General features: G+C 48.4%; 2 protein-coding genes across 2 annotated transcripts in view; one reads left to right on the top strand and one right to left on the bottom strand.

Annotated features, from left to right (window-relative positions):
• The first annotated feature begins 948 nt into the window (after window positions 1-948).
• Window positions 949-19,406, top strand: HTR6 (5-hydroxytryptamine receptor 6). Its single transcript, XM_083514702.1, has 3 exons — window positions 949-2,360; window positions 17,339-17,497; window positions 17,970-19,406. Exons 1-3 carry the CDS (start codon window positions 1,629-1,631, stop codon window positions 18,378-18,380), a joined length of 1,302 nt encoding a protein of 433 aa, XP_083370828.1. The 5' UTR covers window positions 949-1,628; the 3' UTR covers window positions 18,381-19,406.
• Window positions 19,407-20,504: 1,098 nt separating this feature from the next.
• Window positions 20,505-21,680, bottom strand: part of TMCO4 (transmembrane and coiled-coil domains 4) — a 43,567-nt gene continuing 42,391 nt past the window's right edge. The window contains exon 15 of the mRNA XM_083514684.1: window positions 20,505-21,332. The gene's annotated coding sequence lies outside the window, so the exon portion shown is untranslated. The remainder of the gene's footprint in view (window positions 21,333-21,680) is intronic.

Raw genomic sequence — 21,680 nt, forward strand, 5'->3', positions numbered from 1 at the left:
TTCTGGTTGGCCACTGTGAGAACAGGATGTCGGACAAGGTAATAATAATAATAATAATAATAATAATAATAATAATAATAATAATAATTTATTTATAACCCGCCCTCTCCAGCCAAGGCCGGGCTCAGAGCGGCTTACAAGCAATAATAAAAACAAGTTGAATGAATACAACTTAAAAACAAGATTAAAATACAACATTAAAATATTGAAACATTAAAATATTAAAATGCAGCCTCATCGCAGGAGGAGAAGGAAAAGAAAAAAGAAAGAGAGGGAGGGAGGGAATCAAATTGGCTCCAAGCCAAAGGCCAGGTGGAACAACTCTGTCTTACAGGCCCTGCCGAAAGAAATCAGATCCTGCAGGGCCCTGGTCTCATGAGGCAGAGCGTTCCCCCAGGCCGGAGCCAGTGTTGAAAAGGCCCTGGCTCTGGTTGAGGCTAATCTAACTTCCTTAGGGCTCGGGACCACTAGGGTGTTGCTATTTATGGACCTTGAGGCTCTCCGTGGGGCATATCGGGAGAGGCGGTCCGGTAGGTACGAGGGTACTAGGCCATGAAGGGCTTTAAAGGTCAAAAGCAGCACCTTAAACCTGACCCTGTACTCCACCGGGAGCGAGTGCAGCTGGAAAAGCACTGGGTGAATATGCTCCCATGGCAGAGACCCTGTGAGGAGCCTCGCCACAGCATTCTGCACCCACTGGAGTTTCTGGGACAGTTTCAAGGGCAGCCCCACGTAGAGCGAATTACAGTAGTCAAGCCTGGAGCTGACCGTCGCATGGATCACTGTGGCAGGGTTGGGGTAGGCCGTAGGCCTGATCCAGCAGACTCCTGTTACATTCCCTGCTTCTACAAATATTCCGAGGGAATGACTCCAGGATTCTGAAGAGTTTGGAAAATGTTAATTGTGTGTGTTGTTGTTTTTAAACAACAACAGCCCAGTAACTGTTTCTACGCTGCATTGGGCGATTGGAGCCTGAACTGCCCATGAAGGGAAATAAACTCTGCCACACACACAAGTTGGCATGTGGTTCCTGAAAACACCAGCTGCACACTCAGAGCTTCCTTCCCTCCCCACACCCAGCCGAATCTTCAGGGTGAGAAAATTCACATCCTTTGTAGCAACGGAGCAGAGCTTTTGCGAGAGAGAGCGAGAGATAGATGCAGGAGTGGTGGAGAGGCATCGGCGGTGCTGCCAGCCAGCCGCATTCACGGCAGCGGGGAGAAGAGAGAGCGTGCCTCCTTTCCGCTTTCTTCCGCACGCCAGGAGAAGATCTGCAGGGAGCAAAAGTGGGGAGCTGTGGGGGGTGGCAGAGGGCGCTTGGAGGATTGTGGCTTCTGTTGCTCCCCCCCCCCACGACTTTCCCGATTCGCCTCTTGATGGCTCGGAGGCTGCCGACTGATTGATGGGGGTCTCCCTCCTCGCAGAGGAACGCTGTGCAGCTCTGGCTCCCGGCAAAGAGTGGGAGGAAGGAGAGAGGAGGAGAGAAGAGAAGAGAAGCAAGGAAAGAGCGAAAAGGGCACCGAATCCGTTCGCATCCTCCGAACGGCGAGCTGTCGGTGATGATCACCTAGTACCGGCGTCCGGCCAAGCCGCAACCCCCCCTTCTGCCACGCTCTCCTGTCTTGTCAATGGAAGGGGAGCTGGGGGGCAGCAACACCAGCGTGGCCGGTGGGGAATATTCCGCGCCGAGCGGCAGCGCTTGGACGGTTGCCTTCCTCGGCTTCATCGTCCTCTTGACCATGCTGGGCAACTTCTCCCTCATTCTGCTGATCTTCACCCAGCGGGCGCTCCGCAACACCTCCAACTACTTCCTGGTGTCTCTCTTCATGTCCGACCTGATGGTGGGCTCGGTGGTGATGCCGCCGGCGCTGCTGAACCAGCACTACGGCCGCTGGGTGCTGGACGGCGCCTTCTGCTCCGTCTGGTTCGCCTTTGACGTGATGTGCACCAGTGCCTCCATCCTCAACCTGTGCGTCATCAGCCTCGACCGCTACCTGCTCATCATCTCCCCGCTCAGGTACAAGCTGAGGATGACGTCCTGCAGGGCTGTGCTGCTCATCCTGGCCACCTGGACCTTAGCCGCCCTGGTCTCCTTCCTGCCCATCGAGATGGGCTGGCACAAGATGGAGTTCGGCCCGCTTCCCTTCAACGCCACCCTCCAGGCCGAAGAAGAGGGGCAGTGCCGCGTGGCGGTCAGCCTGCCCTATGCCCTCATCGCCTCGGGTCTGACCTTCTTCCTCCCGTCCGTTGCCATCCTCTTCACCTACTGCCGCATCCTGCTCGCTGCACGGAAGCAGGCGCTGCAGGTGGCCTCTCTTACCAACAATGTGTCCGTCGCAGCCGACGAAGTAACTCAACAGGTAGGTCCACGTTGCTCCATGTTTCTAACTGGTTTCTGACAGGCGTCAGGGCTCTGGGCCTGTTCTGAGGCCCATCTGTTGTCTGAACAGTCGTACCTCATGTTACGTCCGCTTCATGTTACGTTCTTTCAGGTTACGTCCCGCGGCGACCCAGAAGTACCGGAAAGGGTTACTTCTGGGTTTCGCCGCTCACACATGCGCAGAAGCGCAAAATGATGTCACACGCATGCGCAGAAGCGGCAAATCGCAACCCACGTGTTCACAGACGCGCCGCTGCGGGTTGCGCTCTTTTCATGTTGCGAACGGGCCTCCGGAACGGATCCCATTCGCAACCAGAGGTACCACTGTACTTCGGGGTGGGGGTGGGAATAAAACTCAAGAGAAGGTCACACAGCTGTGCTGTCAGAGGACTCCCCTCCCAGAGTCCTAAGAAGAGCTTGCTGGACCCAGCTAGTTCAGCGTCCCGCAAATAAAATTCAAGTATTACAATAGTATTATCTCCCTCTGTGGTTTCCAGCAACTGGAATCCAGAAGCGTTACTGCCTCTGATTGTGGACAGCCGTCCACTGACAGCCATCTCCTCCATGAATTTGTCCAATTCTGTTTTAGGGCAATCCAAGTTCTTGTAGCAGGGAGTTCCATAGTTCAACTCTGTGTCGTGTCAAGAAGTCCTTTCTTTTTATCACTCCTGAATCTGCCAACCTTCAGCTTCATTGGATATCCGCAACTTCTAGTGCAAACGAGAGAAGCAGGAAAACCTTTCTCTACTCCTGCATGAGTAGTTTTATAAACTTTTATCATGTCACCTGAAGCCACAGATGCTGGAAGGAAACACCTACTATCGATAGACAAACCTGCCCATTTCAGTCTTTCTCTGTTCCTTGACTTCCCAATCTTAAGCTCACTTTGTAGCAAAAAATAATAAAGTTCTTGTGAAAGTTCACAGCTTTTCAGGGCAATCTCTCCCGAAAGACTCATGACTGTATGCACTTTCCCCTAACGGACACATTCTTTGCAGAACAGAACATTCTTCCTTGGCAGAACACACTTTTCCTTATTATTTTCACAAATGGGTGCATGTTGTGTGCATGCTTTAATGTGATATATGCATTTTTTATATATATTAAACATTACTTGGGTGGTGAAACATGTTGCAAAATTCGGAGAAGTGTGAATTATTATGGATGGCTGAGTTCCATTTTGCAGATTTTAAAACAAATTGTGAAATAGACAGATTCTCCTTTAAATGTCAACTGAATTTAATTTTTTCCCCCCCCCAGCCATTTCCCTCTATTGCTGCAAGGCTTCCCCTGGTCCACTGGTGTGGACATGGGGGACACTCTCCCACCCCCAGTAGTCTTCTTCACTGCCTCAGGAAATGCAATTTCTTAGGCCAGTCAGCCCAGAGCAAGACAGATTAATCCAATCCCCCTATTGTATTATTTGTACTGAGAGTGATCAATCATCCTGCCATGGACACATCAAAATGAGCAGCTCATTGTTTGGGCTTTTTGTCACCTTCCAATCAGCCACTATCACACTATGACAACCAGCATAATTGGTTCTTTCAAGGGGGCTGAGCCTAAGAAACTGCCCGTTGCCTCCCTGTATGAGTCACCGCTGCAAACCTGAAGCCCTGGGAGCTGCTGCCATCCAGTGTAGACAGTACTGAGCTAGATGGACCAAGGGTCTGGCTCAGTGGAAGGCCGTTTCCTATGTTCCTCTGTCCTCCCAACATCTCACTGTAAGTGGTTAAAAAAGGTAAAGGGACCCCTGACCATTAGGTCCAGTCATGGCCGACTCTGGGGTTGTGGTGCTCATCTCGCTTTATTGGCCGAGGGAGCTGGTGTACAGCTTCCGGGTCATGTGGCCAGCATGATTAAGCCGCTTCTGGCGAACCAGAGCAGCACACGGAAATGCCGTTTACCTTCCCACCAGAGCGGTACCTATTTATCTACTTGCACTTTGACGTGCTTTCGAACTGCTAGGTGGGCAGGAGCGCCACCCACATCATTCGTAAGTGGTTTACAATTGTTAATATTAATATTGTTGTCAACTGTCCTGGGACCTGAGGGTGAACGCAGGTAATAAATGATAGTCGTCACTCCTCAGTACTGAGGCAGCCACCCCAAACCACTTAATGATAGGGCCGGCTTGGTGTTTTGTGTGTTATCTCCTGCAAGGAAAACATCTTCCTGCTCAGGAATCTGCCAATATATGCAGGAACCTGGAACCAGTTTAAGAGCAAGATTAACCAGAACGTTCTCTTTTTGGCGGCGATGGTGTTTGGAATCAGCTGGGCCTCTTCTTCGGAAGTCCTGTCAGAAGACAGGTGATAAAACCGCAAATCTGCTGTGACTTGCTAGTTAACGGCTCAGTTTCCTGCTCACAGTCGGGCGCCGTGTTTTCCCCAGATAAGGCCAATTCCTTTCATCTGCCTCCTCCTCTATTTCTCTCCCGGCCGCTGCTTTTGGGTGTCTTTTGTGGGGAAGAGACAATCTCATTATAGAGAGAATGAAGTGTTCTTCGACTAACTTTGGAACGGTTTTACAACAAAGCTTCTCTCAAAAACCAGGCTTTTGTGAGGGGTTTATTTGTCGCTGGTGGTGGTAGAGACACTTCCCCAAGCTTAGAATCCCACATCTGCTGCTAAGGAACTCAGAGGACACCTAGACCAACCCCCGGTTCAATGTAGGATCTGCAGTTCAGGATGCAACTCCTGAAGCATCCATTGGCTGTTGGTGCCCATTGGGGCTGGTGGGGAAGAAGGCAAGGAGCCCCACAGGAGGTGGAACCAGGGCCAATGATTGGCTGAGGCAGAGCTAATGAATGGCAGAGCCAACTCATGACAGTTTTTTTAAATAATATTTTTTATTAATTTTAACATATAAATTATAAAATGTACCACAAAACTTATCACTTATACAATCTTTTTAGACTTCCATCAGCACCTCTGATGATCCACCGTTTTAACCACTTCTTATGCGTTTCTTAACTTTATATTGCCTTTACATCTCTTATCAAATCATCCTCCCCCTTGTCCATTTTTACAATACTTCTAATAATACTCCTCACAAAACTTCTTGCAGCCCTACAAATGTCGTCTGTTCTTCACAATTACTTTTCAAATAGTTCATAAATTTATTCCACTCTTCCGTGAATTTCTGGTCTCGCCGGTTTCGAATCCTTCCTGTTAGTTTATCTAATTCTGCATAGTCCATTAACTTCATCCTCCATCCTTCAATCATCGGTAATTCTTCTTGCTTTCATTTTTGGGCCAGTAATATTCTTGCTACTGTTATTGCATATAAAAAGAGCTTACATTTCTTTCTATTTATATCACTCCCCACAATGCCCATTAAAAATGCTTCTGGTTTCTTTATGAATGTATATTTCAACATTTTTTTCAACTCATTATATATCATCTCCCAGAAGCATTTCACCTTTTTACATTCCCACCACATGTGATAAAATGTTCCCTCTTTTCCTTTACTTTTCTTTCTCTTTAAAAACTCATGACAGTTTTTATCCCATCTTCCTCCTCCCTGTTGAGGTCTACAAGCAACATTGAGACCATGGAGGAGCAAGGTGACAGGTGTGGCCTTTGAATGAGAACCTCCCCAGCTTGTTATTTTCTTTTAATACTTTAAAATTGTCAACAGACTAGAGGGCCTTGGCAGAAAGGCAGTCTAGGAATGCATGCATGAATCCATCAATCAATCAATCAATCAGTCAGTCAATCAATTACTCCACACTTCTTGAAATGGGCGCACAAACAGAAACCCAGCTGAGAACCTTTGAACATCAGACATCTCCAAATTCGGCAATGCCATTCTCCAATCAGAAATGTGTCTGTCAGAGGTAAAGTTGTGCGTATTCTTCTGCAAATAACCTACCCTCATCCCAAAGTGTGATGTTAGGGGGAACTGTTTGCACACAGAGAAAATGTCTAGATCAGGAGAAATGGACACCAGATGGAATTAAAAATGAAGAACTGAAGTGATGCAGTAAGGAGGCAGGCTGAATTTCAGCGCAGAAAATTGAGGAACAGAAAGAAACTGAAATTGATTATGTTCACCAGTTCCTAGCAGCTGAGAGTAGGAAAGAGCAAGCAAAATGCAGCCTTCGATAGTCCCCTCCTCCTCCATGAATCTGCCCAATCCTCTTTTAAAGTTTTCTAGGTTTGTGGCCATTACAGGGACGCGGGTGGCGCAGTGGGTTAAACCACAGAGCCTAGGGCTTGCCGATCAGAAGGCTGGCGGTTTGAATCCCCGCGGCGGGGTGAGCTCCCGTTGCTCGGTCCCTGCTCCTAGCAGTTCGAAAGCACGTCAAAGTGCAAATAGATAATTAGGTACCGCTCTGGCGGGAAGGTCAACGGCGTTTCCGTGCGCTGCTCTGGTTCGCCAGAAGCGGCTTTGTCGTGTTGGCCAGATGAACCGGAAGCTGTACGCTGGCTCCCTCGGCCAATAAAACGAGATGAGCGCCGCAACCCCAGAGTCGGCCACGACTGGACCTAAGGGGTCAGGGGTCCCTTTACCTTTACTAGGTTTGTGGCCATCATTGCCTCCTGTGGGAGAGAGTTCCACAGGGTAACATCACGCTGGGTGAAAAAGGGCTTTTAAAAATCCTTCCTGAATCGTCCAGCATTCAGCTTCCAGCAGTTTGCAGTGTTACAAGGCAGAAGAATTATTCTCCACCCACTTTCTCCATGTCATGTGGAATTTTATAGAGGTCTACCATGTAGGCTCTCACTCGCCTTTCCTCTGAACTGAAAAGTCCCAAACACTGCAATCATAGAATTGTAGAGTTGGAACAGACCATCTAGTCCAACCCCTTGCAATGCAGGAATCTCAGCTAAAGCATCCCCAACAAATGGCCAGCCAACCTCTACCTAAAAACCACCAAGGAGAGCGAGTCCACCACTTTCCAAAGGAGTACGTTCCACTAACTTCATAGGGGAGTCGCTTCACCCCCTGATCATTCTGCTTGCCCTTTACGTGACGCACAGTAATTCCTCCTTATATACTTATATAAGCAGATAAGAAACAGGGGAAGTTGCTTTATTCTGAGTCAGGACGCTTGGTCCACCTAGCTCAGCACTGCCTCCACTGACTGCCAGGATCTATCCAGGGTTTCAGACAGGGGTCTGTTCAAGTCCTACCCGCAGATGCCAGGGATTCAACTTGGGATGCTCTGCAAGCAAATCGAGGAATGCACATTTCTGTTTTGTATAATAATAATAATAATAATAATAATAATAATAATAATAATAATAATATATTTATATCCCGCCCTCCCCAGCCGAAGCCGGGCTCAGGGCGGCTAACAACAATAAAATAATACAACATTCTAAAATCATTTCATTATAAAATTAATTCAAATCAAATTGATGGCAACCATTGGGCTAGATTTCGGTGAAGATTGCCAAAGGAGGGAGTCAGGCTGTGCCCTGACCAAAGGCCTGGCGGAACAGCTCCGTCTTGCAGGCCCTGCGGAAAGATGTCAAGTCCCGCAGGGCCCTAGTCTCTTGTGGCAGAGCGTTCCACCAGATCAGAGCCACAGCCGAAAAAGCCCTGGCTCTGGTTGAGGCCAGCCTAACCTCTCTGTGGCCTGGGACCTCCAAGATGTTTTTGTTTGAAGATTGTAAGTTCCTGTGTGGGGCATACCAGGAGAGGCGGTCCCGTAGGTACGAGGGTCCTAGACCATATAGGGCTTTAAAGGTTAAAACCAGCACATTAAATCTGATCCTGTACTCCACTGGGAGCCAGTGCAGCTGGTATAGCACCGGATGAATGTGATTTCGCAGCAAGGACCCCGTAAGGAGTTTGGGGAGAGAAATCTCCCCCTTTTCTCACACTCTCTTTGTCTCTGACTCTTTTGTTCTCTCCTGAAGAAGATAGCTGAAGCCTCCGAAAGGAAAACAGTGGAGGAGGAGGAAATCTGTCAGGCTCGCTGTTGGAGAATACTGAGGAGCTGCTGCTCATCATGTAAAGCGGGGGGGGGGGAGAAGCTACTCCGGTCCCCTCCGCAACCCGGTGCCATGTGTGAGTGGGCAGCAAGCAGCCGCTGCGCAGGGAAGAAAGAGAGCAGGCAAGGGACATGGAGCAGTGACTCCGAAAGCTCGTTTCCTACGCTCCAACTGTCCCTGTTTACCGAGGGCAACGGCTGTGCACAGCACGTGCCTTTGAAAATGGAGATGACACAAAAGGAGGAGGCAGGAATGAAGCCCAAAGGTTACTAGTCCTCATGATTTCTGAACAGAACCTCCAGGGTCAGAGGCAGCCTACCTCTCTGGGGCTTATCATTGGGGCATTTTGTCGGCCTCTGTGGGGACAGGGTTCTGGATTAGACGGGCTTTTGGCATGATCCATTATTTTATTTTATTAGAAAAAAATATTTTTAATAATAATTATTGCTGTCCTTCCGCCAGCAGATGAAGATGGTTTTATTCCAACAGGGCTGTTCTGTCTTTATCGCTTGTATTTTAACATTTGCTTTTTACGTTGTTTTAGTTCGATTAGAATTCAATTACTTTTTAACGATCGCTTTTTATTACGTTTTCAGCTTTTTGCATTTTATCTGTGTCGGCTTGATTTGTGTGTTAGCTGCCTTCTGGGGGAAGAGGAAGAATATTAATATTAATATAATATTAATATTAATTATAGTTATGATACATTGCCTGCCTTTCATCTTAAGGTCCCGTGGTCAGTTGCGACAATTACAATCGAACAATTAAAATGCAACTGTAAAAAGATTTTAGACCAACTTTTCATTAGGGCGTGTGACTGTCTGTCATGAGCGCAGGATGATCCAACAGAATTCTGCTTTCATTTATACTGTACGGAGGCCCTTAAGCAGGTTCAGCTGAGGGGCAGGAAATAAATTTGAGGGAGAGCGAACAAAGCAGCGTGCAGAGACAATGGCGTAGCGTGGGGGGTGCCAGGGGTGCCGGCCGCACCGGGCGCAACATCTGGGGGGGGCGTGAGTCCAGAGGGCCCAGCCCCGTCATGCCCCCGGCCCGCCCCTATTGTCAGAGTGGCCGGCCAGCCTCCGCCTGCTCCTACCTTGCCCACCCGAGGACTGCGGCAGCGCCCGCCCCCGTGGCCACCTACCCCCGCCTCGCCCATTGGCTTGCCTCCCTCAGCCCCGCCTCTCTCCGATGGCCACGGGGGTGTCCTGCTCGGCGCCGGCGCCTTTTTTCAGGAGGTAGGGAGGCTGGACTGGGAGGTGGGGTCGGAAGCGGGCAGAGAAGGAGGGGAGCTCGTAGCCAAAAGGGCTGCACCAACCGGCAAAGGGACGGGGAAAGTTTGGAGAGGAGAAATGCACCGTCATGATTTCCCGGTGGAAGCGGCAGGATTAGGGATGGCGAAGCGTAATTACGCACAAATTTCGCTGGGTGAGAGCTTCGGGGATCGATCGGCGGAAATGGGAATCAATTGGAATATGAGAAAGAGAGAGAGAGAGGGACCATCATTCATAGGCATAGATTTGTAGGGTTAGGGGGCGCAAATCCACGGGTTAGGGGGCGCAAATTACTTGCCTTGCCCCGGGTTAGGGGGCGCAAATTACTTGCCTTGCCCCGGGTGCTGACAACCCACGCTACGCCGCTGTGCAGAGACACACCAAGCAATTCCAGACTTAGCGGCTTGCAGGTGAACATGGCAGCTGCTCCTACCAGAAAGCATCACGTCTGCAGCAGAGTCTGAACCATTGAACGTGTTATTTATTTATTTATTTGTTTGTTTGTTGTATTTATACTTGCCCTTCCTCTCTAAGAAGCCCAGGCAGGCAGAATAAGATGCACAAATCAAAACATTTCAGAACAGATCAAAACCCTCTAAAAACCAACGACGGTTGAAAACATCCACAGGCAAGAGGTTGCCTCTTATGCTATGCTGAAAGAGACTTAGTGTTAGTTGGACAGCTCTGAAGTGCGCTGAAGTGCACAGTCTGGTGATTTCTTTAACTGTGGTGTGCTAAAGCTGCAATGGGACGCGGGTGGCGCTGTGGGTTAAACCAGAGCCTAGGACTTGCCTATCAGAAGGTCGGCGGTTCGAATCCCTGCGACGGGGTGAGCTCCCGTTGCTCGGTCCTGGCAGTTCGAAAGCACGTCAAAGTGCAAGTAGTACAAAGTGCAAAGGTACCGCTCCGATGGGAAGGTAAACGGCGTTTCCATGCGCTGCTCTGGTTTGCCAGAAGCGGCTTAGTTCTGCTGGCCACATGACCCGGAACTGTACACCGGCTCCCTTGTCCTATAGAGCGAGATGAGCGCCGCAAACCTAGAGTTGGTCACGACTGGACCTAATGGTCAGGGGTCCCTTTACCTTTACCTTTAAAGCTGGTTGAAAAAAGCCACAATGCCCATTTGGGAGGGAGCCCTGCATTTGAAAGGAGGCAGGGGAGAATGCCCAGATTAATCCGCACCTCTCTGGAAATTAATCTTCACAAGGATGTAAATAAGTAAAGCTTGCCAGCCAGCCCATCCTAGCCAGCTCCAGACCCTGCTCTGCTCATGCTTGCCATGTTGGGAAAATCTAATTAACCTCATTGCCAAGTTCAATAAGCACTCCAACTAGCGGGAAATCGGACATGTCAGCAGGGCATTTTTTGGGGGGGGGGGGAGGTGAAGATTGGCAAACCCTGCGATGAATAACATAATCTTTCTCCCGGCATTTGAGGAGGGTGGAGATCAGATGCATCAGTAAGATGAAAAGCAGCCTCCCCGGCGCCACACTTTTCTAATGCCACCCTCTGACAAATGACTAATGTTCTAGGCAAGCGAGATTTAATTTGCCAAGATCATTTAGTCACTAGCGTGCTTGTTAAGGGGAAATGGAGCTGTTCCCAGGGCTCTCTCTCTCTCTCTCTCTCTCTCTCTCTCTCTCTCTCTCTCACTCCCTCCTTCTCTGTGTGTGCTTCAGTTCAGCAGATGTGCAAGATCTTGCTCTGGGAGCAAGGATCCAACTTCCCAAGAATGCCACCTTGAAATAATAAAACACATGTCAAGGTTTTGGTCCTTACAGGTGCAGAATCTAGCTTCTCAGCTTTCTTTTCACTTCCCCATTTTCCTTTAAGTTCCTTGTCCTCGTAGCTTTCCTTCCCTCCCCTAAAAATAAGAGGCAACAGGCTGCAGACAGCTTTCATTCTCCAGCAATCTCATCTATTGACCCCTTGTGCCCTACAGGAGAATGACAGGCCTAATTACCTTTAAATGTTTTGGAGGCGGAAACTTCAAAAACTCGCCATGTCAGGGCCAGACAGGTTCTCAGCTTAGAAATGCTTTTAGGAGAAAGAAGCAGGGGGATCTGGAATCTGGCATTCCAATTTATCCGTAGGGGATGAGGAAGGAACGGCTTGAATTATTTCACTTTTGGACAGTGATCAATACTAGCCAGATACCTGCAGCTTTTACTGCATTACCATAATTAGCGCAATTCCGCCCGCCCCCTTCATTTAAGTAATTGGCTCGGCACCTTTGGTAAACAACCTAATTGCTATGTTCCTCAATAAGTAGCTAATCTCAACTCCAACACCCCATAATTGCCCACCCCATTTATTGCAAACAAACACAAGCTAAAAGGGTCACAGTGATGTTTTGCAACTTACAAAGCCATCATCAAACTTACAAAGCCATCATCAAACTTACAAAGCCATCATCAACCCTTCCATTTGGAATAATTGGAAGAACCAGGAGAATTATGCAGGAAAGGACAGCGAGTGTTGAAAGCTACAATCTCGAGTTGTTTTAATCCGTCCCGTTAAATTGCCTCAATGCAACACTCGGTTGCTGGTGGTTAGCTCAAGGGGTCCAATTCAACCTGATGTTGGATTCCAGCTTCCATCAGCCCCAGCCAGGGATGACCAATGGCCAGGGATGATGAGGACCACAGACCCACAACACCTGGAGGCTCACAGGTTGCCCACCCCTAAATGAACTGAAGGCAGTTGGAGGTAGGTGGTAGCAGCAAAAGCAAGTGGTGGTTTATTTCACCGATGGGCGACCGTTGCTCTTCCAGATACTGTTATCGACTCCAGTTCCCATCAGCCCCAGACACCATGGGCAACAGTCATGGATGATGCGGACTGTAGTTCAACAACATCTGGAGGAGCACCAATAGAAGAAGGCAGCCCTAGTGCTGGAATGTGGACAGAAGAGAGTGACCAAGATGATCAAGGGCCTGGAAACCAAGCTTGATGAGGAACAGTTGAGGGAGCGGAGTATGCTTTGAAGAAGAGAAGACTGAGAGGTGATTGGAGGGCTGTCACATGGAGGATGGAGCAATTTTGTTTCCTCCCTGCTCTGGAGGGTAGGACCCGAACTAATGGATTCTGACTAAACATCAGGAAGATCTTTCTGAGGGTCGAAGCTGTTCAACTGTGGAACAGACTCCCACAAGAGGTTTTTCCTTGGAGGTTTTTAAGCAGAGGTTGGATGGCTATCTGTCATGGATGCTTTAGTTGATATCCCTGCACTGCAGCAGATTGGACTAGAAGACCTAACTCTACAATTCTACGATTCTCTGTTTGCGAATGCTGTTATAGGTCACTGATAGCAATAGACAACATCTTTGCTGCAGGGATAAAAGAGGGACTTCACTTCTCCTCTGCTTCCCAGGACAGGGAAAGAGAAAAGGGAGATGGGTCCTTCACCTCTGCCTGCCATCATTCACTAGTCTAGTCCTCAAGACCATGAAGAAACTCTTGGTCGGTCTCTTCTAGATAGCAGTGCAGGCATTTCAGCACCACGGACAGTGGCCACTGCACCATCAACAGGGAAGGGACGTTGACTGGCAAATCCTTTTAGCCTCAGCCCATCAAAGGGTTTTGAGATGGTTAATGATCTCCCTTTAACAAAGCTTTTAAAATACCCCTGCCTCTTACTCAAACCTCTAAGGCAGCACCTAGTTCAGATGGTGATGCCTGAAACAAGTCAGAGATACCTATAATTTAAGCCACTGGAAGGAAACGATACCTTTAAGGTTACAGCAGCAAAAAAATAAACCCCCAACAGTTATAATCCTAAATGGTGCTGCTGCCCTTAGTTCTCAGATTATAAACTCACAGAGGAAAACTGAATCCCCACCAATCAAGCTTTTGTTGGTTTGTTTAGCAACTAAGGCTCGTGGCTCTTCATAAGTAAAGCTCTCCGCATGTGCCGATTCTGCCCTGGGAAAATTGGAACCCAACTCCTGGAACTCCTTCCAGAAATGAAAAAAACCTTTGCACATCATTTGCAACACCCACCTAGTATATGACTGGCTGCTTTGCGCCAGGCAGTGAATCACAATGCACGTTTGAGATTCCTGGTCTGCCTTGTGATGCGGACTCAAGCTCAGAGCAGGAGACACTAAGGAACGTACATAAGAGGACCAGTATGCTATGTTCTAGAGCTAAGTCCACAGGAAATGCCAACATTCACTTACTGCCAGGAGTTTTCCAGATGCCATAGTCTATACCGACTAAGCAAGGGTCACTACAGCAAACCTCTGCAAGGCTCTACATGCTGAGGATGCCAGAACCTCCACTCAAACGGCCACACACTTTGTTGCTGGGCAACAGCCCTTGGTGACATGGAATGGACGGCCACCGTGCCAAGAGTCTAGGAGAGACAGTGTGTCATAGTAGACTTGGACCTGGGAAAGCAAGGTGAAAAGCCCCGCTCAGCCTGGAGACTCCCTGGGTGACCTCGGGCTAGTCACTCACTTTCAGCCTAAATGGCCTCACCAGATTATTGTGAGGAGGAGGAGAAATATGGACCTTACCTTGAGAGAAAGGCAGGATATACATGCCATAAACAGATCCATAAACCACCAGTTGTGAAGAGCTGACCCATACCATCTGCACAGTATTTCTTCCACGGGATTTTGTACTTGATAGTCCCCTATGCTAGAATGAGAATATCCCTTCCAACTTGCCTGCATTTAGACACAGCCGCAAGATTGAAAATGAAGTAAATTTGGGTTCAAGCAAGACCCGAGGCTTAATGGCTTTACTGAGGCCTCAGAAACAGACTGGGGAAACAGGGGAAAGGGTCTGATTTATATAAACCTCAGCCAGTCCCTGGCAACACCCACCTAGTGCATGACTGGCTGCATTGTGATGTGAACTCAAGCTCAGAGGAGACACTAAGAAACAAGCAAGACCCAAGGCTTGTTTCAAAACGACCTTGACAGATTAGAGAACTGGGTAAAAACAAACAAGATGAACTTTAACAGGGAGAAATGTAAAGTATTGCACTTGGGCAAAAAAAAATGAGAGGCACAAATACAAGATGGGGGACACCTGGCTTGAGAGCAGTACATGTGAAAAGGATCTAGGAGTCTTGGTTGACCACAAACTTGACATGAGCCAACAGTGTGACGCGGCAGCTAAAAAAGCCAATGCAATTCTGGGCTGCATCAATAGGAGTATAGCATCTAGATCAAGGGAAGTAATAGTGCCACTGTATTCTGCTCTGGTCAGACCTCATCTGGAGTACTGTGTCCAGTTCTGGGCACCACAGTTCAAGAAGGACACTGACAAACTGGAACGTGTCCAGAGGAGGGCAACCAAAATGGTCAAAGGCCTGGAAACGATGCCTTATGAGGAACGGTTAAGGGAGCTGGGCATGTTTAGCCTGGAGAAGAGGAGGTTAAGGGGTGATATGATAGCCATGTTCAAATATATAAAAGGATGTGACATAGAGGAGGGAGAAAGGTTGTTTTCTGCTGCTCCAGAGAAGCGGACACGGAGCAATGGATTCAAACTAAAAGAAAGAAGATTCCACCTAAACATTAGGAAGAACTTCCTGACAGTAAGAGCTGTTCGACAGTGGAATTTGCTGCCAAGGAGTGTGGTGGAGTCTCCTTTTTTGGAGGTCTTTAAGCAGAGGCTTGACAACCATATGTCAGGAGTGCTCTGATGGTGTTTCCTGCTTGGCAGGGGGTTGGACTCGATGGCCCTTGTGGTCTCTTCCAACTCTATGATTCTATGATTCTATGAGAATATCCCTTCCAACTTGCCTGCATTTAGACACAGCCGCAAGATTGAAAATGAAGTCAATTTGGGTTCAAGCAAGACCCGAGGCTTAAATGGCTTTACTGAGGCCTCAGGAACAGACTGGGGAAACAGGGGAAAGGGTCTCCTCTGCAACAAATAATTTCGATTTCCTCTTACAAGCAGACTCCCAGCGCGCAATAGCAACAAGATAAAAGAAAGTACTTCTCCACACAACTATAGAATTCACACCTGCAGGAGGCAGCGACAGCCACTAACTTGGTTGCATTAAAAAAAGGGAGTGGACAACTTCTTGGACTCTTTGTCAATGACACAGGGTGTGTGTGTGTGTGTGTGTGTGTGTGTGTTTTCATTACATTCTGTATTCATGAAGTAAACTATTATTGTTCTGGACCCTGGAGATGAAGAAACACATCCCTAAATTGTGCCTCTAGACACACTAAAATAAAAACTTTAATTTGCAAAACAAAATAATATGGAGGAAGCAGGTCCTTGGGGTGTTTTTGCATGCTGGATCCTTTTCGGCAGAGTAACCCCCACCAAAATCAGGGTTTATTTAATTTAGAGTTGATGCAGGGATAACAATTGACTGCTGGGAGAAAGAGAGAGCCTATGATTTGCCAACTGAAATATTCAAGGCTTGGAAAAAGAGAAAGAAATCTAATTAAGAAGCCTCTGTAATCAATAGCAAAAATCTTGTACCGTACGGCTGAGCTGAAAGGTATGATGGATTAATTAGATTTCATGAGTCTGGGTTGCTTTCTATTGAGGGTAGAAGGAACAATGGAATTGTAAAGTTGGAAGAGACCCTAAGAGTCATCTAGTCTATACCCCAACAATGCAGAAATCACCTCAAGAATCCTTGACAGATGACTATCAAATAGCATTATTTAGTTGGAAGAGACTCCAATGAAAATCCTCATTCTTACATATTTTTACATGGCTGTTTATCTGTATATATTTTAAAATTTTATATATGGATGTTTTATGATGGCCTATATCTGAATTAAGGGGCATGGATGGCGCTGTGAGTTAAACCACAGAGCCTAGGACTTGCCAATCAGAAGGTTGGCAGTTCGAATCCCCACGGCGGGGTGAGCTCCCGTTGCTCAGTCCCTGCTCCTGCCAACCTACCAGTTTGAAAGCACGTCAAAGTGCAAGTAGATAAATAGGTACCGCTCCGGTGGGAAGGTAAATGGCGTTTCCTTGTGCTGCTCTGGTTCCCCAGAAGCGGCTTAGTCATGCTGGCCACATGACCCGGAAGCTGTACGCCGGCTCCCTCGGCCAATAAAGTGAGATGAGCGCCACAACCCCAGAGTCAGCCACGACTGGACCTAATGGTTAGGGATCCCTTTACCTTCATATCTGTAATGCCCAATAAAGGTTTGGTGAAGTAAGACCATCAAATCACTTCTCAGTCTCCTCTTCTCCTGACTAAACATACCCACTTCCCTCAACCATTCCTCACAAGGCTTGGTTTCCAGACCCTTTATCATCTTGGCCACTCTCCTCGACACACATTCCAGCTTGTCAATCCTGTATCCTTCTTAAATTGTGGTACAGTCAAACCTCGGTTGTTGAACATAATCCGTTCCGTTCGGCAGCTGAAACATTCGACAACCGAGGCACAGCTTCCGATTGGTTACAGGAGCTTCCTGCACTCAAGCAGAAGAAGCGTCGGACATTCGGCTTCCAAAAAACATTCGAAAACTAGAGCATTTACTTTCGGGTTTTGGGCATTCGGGAGCCGAAACGTTTCAAAACGGAGCCATTCAGGAACCAAGGTTTGACCGTACCCAGAACTGGTACCACTAGGCAACCTAGGATTGCATTAGCCTTTTTTGATGCTGCATCACACTGTCGACTCAAATATAGATTTTGAGAAGGGGAGCTGTGCTCTAATCTGATCAGGAACGAGGAGCACATTTGTGTATGTGTGCCTCTCTTTTCCTCATGCGCCACCTTGCCTTTTCCCTTCATAGGTCCACAGAGTTCACAGCCAATCGGCGGCCATGAGCGACACCCGGAAATTCGCCAACAAGCACAGCAAGAGAGCCCTGAAGGCCAGCCTAACTTTGGGCGTGCTTTTGGGGATGTTTTTCGTGGCCTGGCTCCCCTTTTTCGTCTGTAACGTGGCCCAGGTAAGTCCTGGGGTCCAGGAAATCGGCTCAGCTCTCCAGAACGATGTCTGGTGGTGGAATCGCTTTCCACGGGCTTGTATTCAACTCTATGATTCAGTGCGGCATAGTGATTAGTGTGTTGGGCTAGGACAATCTTCAAAAAAAGAAGTGGGTTTGACTCAGTATGGTCTCGATTTTTATCGTTTCGTTAACAATAGTACAGTTATCTCCCATCTGTCTCAGCCACAGTGGCCACGATGAAGAAATTCCCTTAGCGCTTTAGATTGACGTACACCCTGTGGGTGGGAGATGTATGCAGAATGCAAAAGGTTTTCCAAAAAGCCTGTTTGATGCCCTGCAGATGACTGCATGGAAGACTTAACACCTGCATAGGCATTTGCTTTTGGGATTTTGCTTATGCCTGGCGATGTTTTGCAGGAAAAGAAAAGGAAGTCCCGTAACATTAACCCTGTGTGTTCTTCCTTCCCTCCAGGCAGTCTGCAAGTGTGTATCTGAGGACTTCTTTGACACCCTGACCTGGCTGGGCTATTGCAACAGCACCATGAACCCAATCATCTACCCGCTCTTCATGCGGGACTTCAAGAGGGCCATGGCAAAGTACCTGCCCTGCTGCCGGGGGGCTTGGGACCGCCGCCCCAGCCCCATCTCGCTCTCCATGAGGAACTCAAACAGCGGCCCCCGGCCCGGCACGTCCCTCAAGAACGTCCTGGCACTCCCGGGGGACACGGACTCGGCCGACTCCGTCACCCAAGTCCACGACGACTGCGGTCAGCGCCTGGGGTCCCTCCCAGCCACAGGGGCCGATTCGGTGACGCTTTTCAACCTGGAGCAAGCCACAGAGCAGGAGCTCCGTATCCACCATCTGAACACCCCCATGGACTGAGACGGCCTGTCCCAGCTGCCCTAGACATTCGCAAAGGACCTTGTGTGGTTCAACTATGGAAATTGCTCCATAGGAGGGAGGTGTGGCCAATGACCGGGCTGGCTTTAAAAGAGGATTGAACCAATTTGTGAAGGAGGGTAAGGATGTTCTGAAAAGCAGTTGCTGGAAGCCACCGGAGGGGAGAGTGTGCTCTTGTGCTCAGATCCAACTTGCTGGTTTCTCATGGCGGTTGGCTGCCATGAGAAGAGGAAGCCGGACTAGATGGGCCTCTGGTTTGATCCTGCAGGGCTGTTGTTCTTCAGAGCTCTAGGAAGAAGAATCTGCTGCAGGCAGACATGGTGTTGAGCCGCAGTGGCAAACGGTCTGATGCTCCCGACTCTGTGTGAGGCACAACAGCTAAGCAGAAGCACGGCAGAACGAGGAAACCATCGAGAGATGGAGTTTTTTGAGGGAGGAGGATATAAAGGCAGCAGGAACGGGAGATGTTTCATTTTCGGCTGTATTTTCATGCAGACCTACCAGAGATGTGCTTCTCAAACAAACGTGCAAACTGAAATGCAGTGAATTTTCCAAACTTGCGTCTCTCCGGAGTTTTGAAGCGTAGTTTCTCTCCAACCAAAGATCGGGCGCACGAGTGTGCAGGCATTAGCGTGAAGCGCATGCAAAAAAAACCGTGTACGTTTAGCTAAAGCATACAGGAATGGCATTCCATTAGGGGAGGCCGCTTGCAAGGAAGCATCCATTAGGAAAAAACTGCATTCAAAACCTTTTCTATAGGTGACATGCAATTTTTATAGGAAGAATATGTACTAATCTTCATGCAGACTTTTTAAAAAAACCCACCAACATATGCAGAAATGGAGCAAATCAAACGTCAGATGGGAAAACTGAGACAAAATGAAATTGCCAATCCCTCTTCAAGGATTTATATTTATATCGTTGTGTACGTGAACTGGAAATCTTTCTTGGCAGAACAACATATATGCTCCTCTTCTGACACATAAATTGATCCCAGGGTTCTTGATTCTTGATTTGAAAAAACAAGTAGACTTTATTATTATTTATTTTATTTTTATTTATTTTTTAAAGCCAGGTGTGAGGGAGGCCAGTCTGTGTCTGCACCCTCTTAAGAAACCAGTGTCAGTTCTTGCATAGGTGATATAGCTTGGGAGTTCCTTGCAGGGAATCTGAAATTGCTTGCTTGCTTGCTTCTCTCTCTCTCTCTCTCTCTCTCTCTCTCTCTCTCTCTCTCTCCCTCTCCCCACCCTGCTTCCCCATGATGTGGTTTGCTAACCTTATCTCCTTCAGTTTGCATATCTCTATCAATTTTCAGAAACAGCAGAGTGAGAGGTGTGTGTTCTGTGTTTTAAAAGAAGGAACGCCTAGATCCTGCTAAGAAAAGACCGCCTTAATTTCTGTAAAAGGGCCTCCAAGGAGCTCTGTTTCTCCCCAAATTGATTTGCTTGGTCTTACTTGTCTTCTGGCACTTTCTATCAATTTGAGGAGCATGCTGTATAAAGGTTTAAGCCGCCTTTGTATGGAGCCACACAGATTCAACAAGTTTGTGTATGTGCCAAATTTGGCTGCAGCATGGAAAGACTCGAGAGATTGCTTCTGGCCTGATTTTACCTCCTCCTGCTTCCCAGGAGAGACTGCATCCCGATCTAGATTGCACCTGTGTACAAATTCTCGCCTTCTGCACATGTGAAACTGGCCATATAACCTGGGGGTCCACTTAAGAATGCAGGAAGCAGATGCAGTCATTTTCAGTTGCCCAGTAGGCCACGTGTTTCTCATGATTCACAAAGCAGAACAGAGACCAGCCCTCCTTCTATCCTGGGCCGATGGGACCCAGAATCCCTTTCAACAACGCCCAGTAAAGAGGATTTAAAAACAGCGAGATGCCTGTTTGGATGACAGCTTTCTCATGAAATGAAACAAGACCTAATGGCCAGGCTGGATCTTTCATGTACGGGGGCGGGGGAAACTGGCTTTTGATTGACACTCTAGCTAGGGTGCGAGACCCCGTGACGCATGGGGATATAATCTCAGGTTCATTCCAATACAGCCTTTTCTTCCAAGAGTGTAAAATGATTCAAGACGTTAATTCGTCTAACTCAGAGCCACTGTTTAAAATTGTTATTTATTATACTGACACCTTCACCTTTCTTACATGCGGCGGCGGGGGAGCATTTCCCAGTAACATAATGCCACCCCTGTATCTCTCAGACCCCCAACCCGACCGAGACCTGCTTAGCTTCCTCTGCAAGCTGGCTAAATTCTGTGCCTTCAAACCGTGCCCCTCAGTGGAGGGGGGGGTGTTGCTCATTCTTCCTGAGCAAGGATACCCACAGCTTGAAGGGTTGTGTGAAGCCTGACGGGATACGCAAGGCCAGCCCCTGCAACAGGCAGGGTGAAGCAGCTGCCCTGGGCAGTGGAAGCCCCAAGGCAACACCTTGAAATGGCAGAGATATGGTGCCAATTTCTAGCAAGATGGCACAATCTCGCCGGAACCCGCCATCGCCGTCTCTGCTGCTTCGTGCCGCTGCCACGCTACCTAGGTAAGGGATGTTTCGGTGGCAGTGGCAGGGCGACACTTTCCATTTTGCCTCAAGCAGGGAAACAGGGCACGTCACATCGGGAATACGTCTTGGGAGTTTCCTTAGAGGACTTGCACAGAAATTACTTAAGGAAAAACAAATGGATGTGGTTTGTGCAAGCGGATGTCTGGGGTGGGGTGGGGGTGAAGAAATCACAACTTTTGTCCCTCTCCCCACCCAACCCCCTGTCCTTTCAACCTGTGCAGTTATAAATAAAAGAGGTATATTTATTTTCTTCTTTCCTGTGAAGCTTGCTACGTCTCCAGTGTCCTAGATTGAACCTGAGACTTTCTGCAAGCGCTTTGCCACTGAGCCACGGCTCTTTCTCTAAAAATAGTGCAAGGTTCTAGTCCTCGGATGTCAGGGAACTGACATCAGAGCGAGAGGCGAAGGGGAGGCTCTCTGATGATGCGGGAGAAGGACCCAGCAGCAGGGGGAGAAACAGCCCAGTAGAGGGGGAAGCAATTCAGCGCAACACCAGGGATAGAGGGGGGCTGATGGGGGAATCGGAGAGAGGGCTCCAGGATTCTTCCCTGGACATCAGTGAGGAGAGCCCAGGTCCTCCGCTGCCCACGCCCTCCCTGCGCAGGAGGCTCCCGCGCAGTGAGAGAGACTGGGCGTAAAACAACTTTTATGTTGGAAGAGGTTCAAGAAACGCCCACTGACAGATTCTGCCAGCGACTGAGGCAGCCACGATGAG

This window comes from Podarcis liolepis (genome assembly GCF_965112155.1).
Source record: "Podarcis liolepis genome assembly, chromosome: 7".
NCBI classification, from domain to species: domain Eukaryota; kingdom Metazoa; phylum Chordata; class Lepidosauria; order Squamata; family Lacertidae; genus Podarcis; species Podarcis liolepis.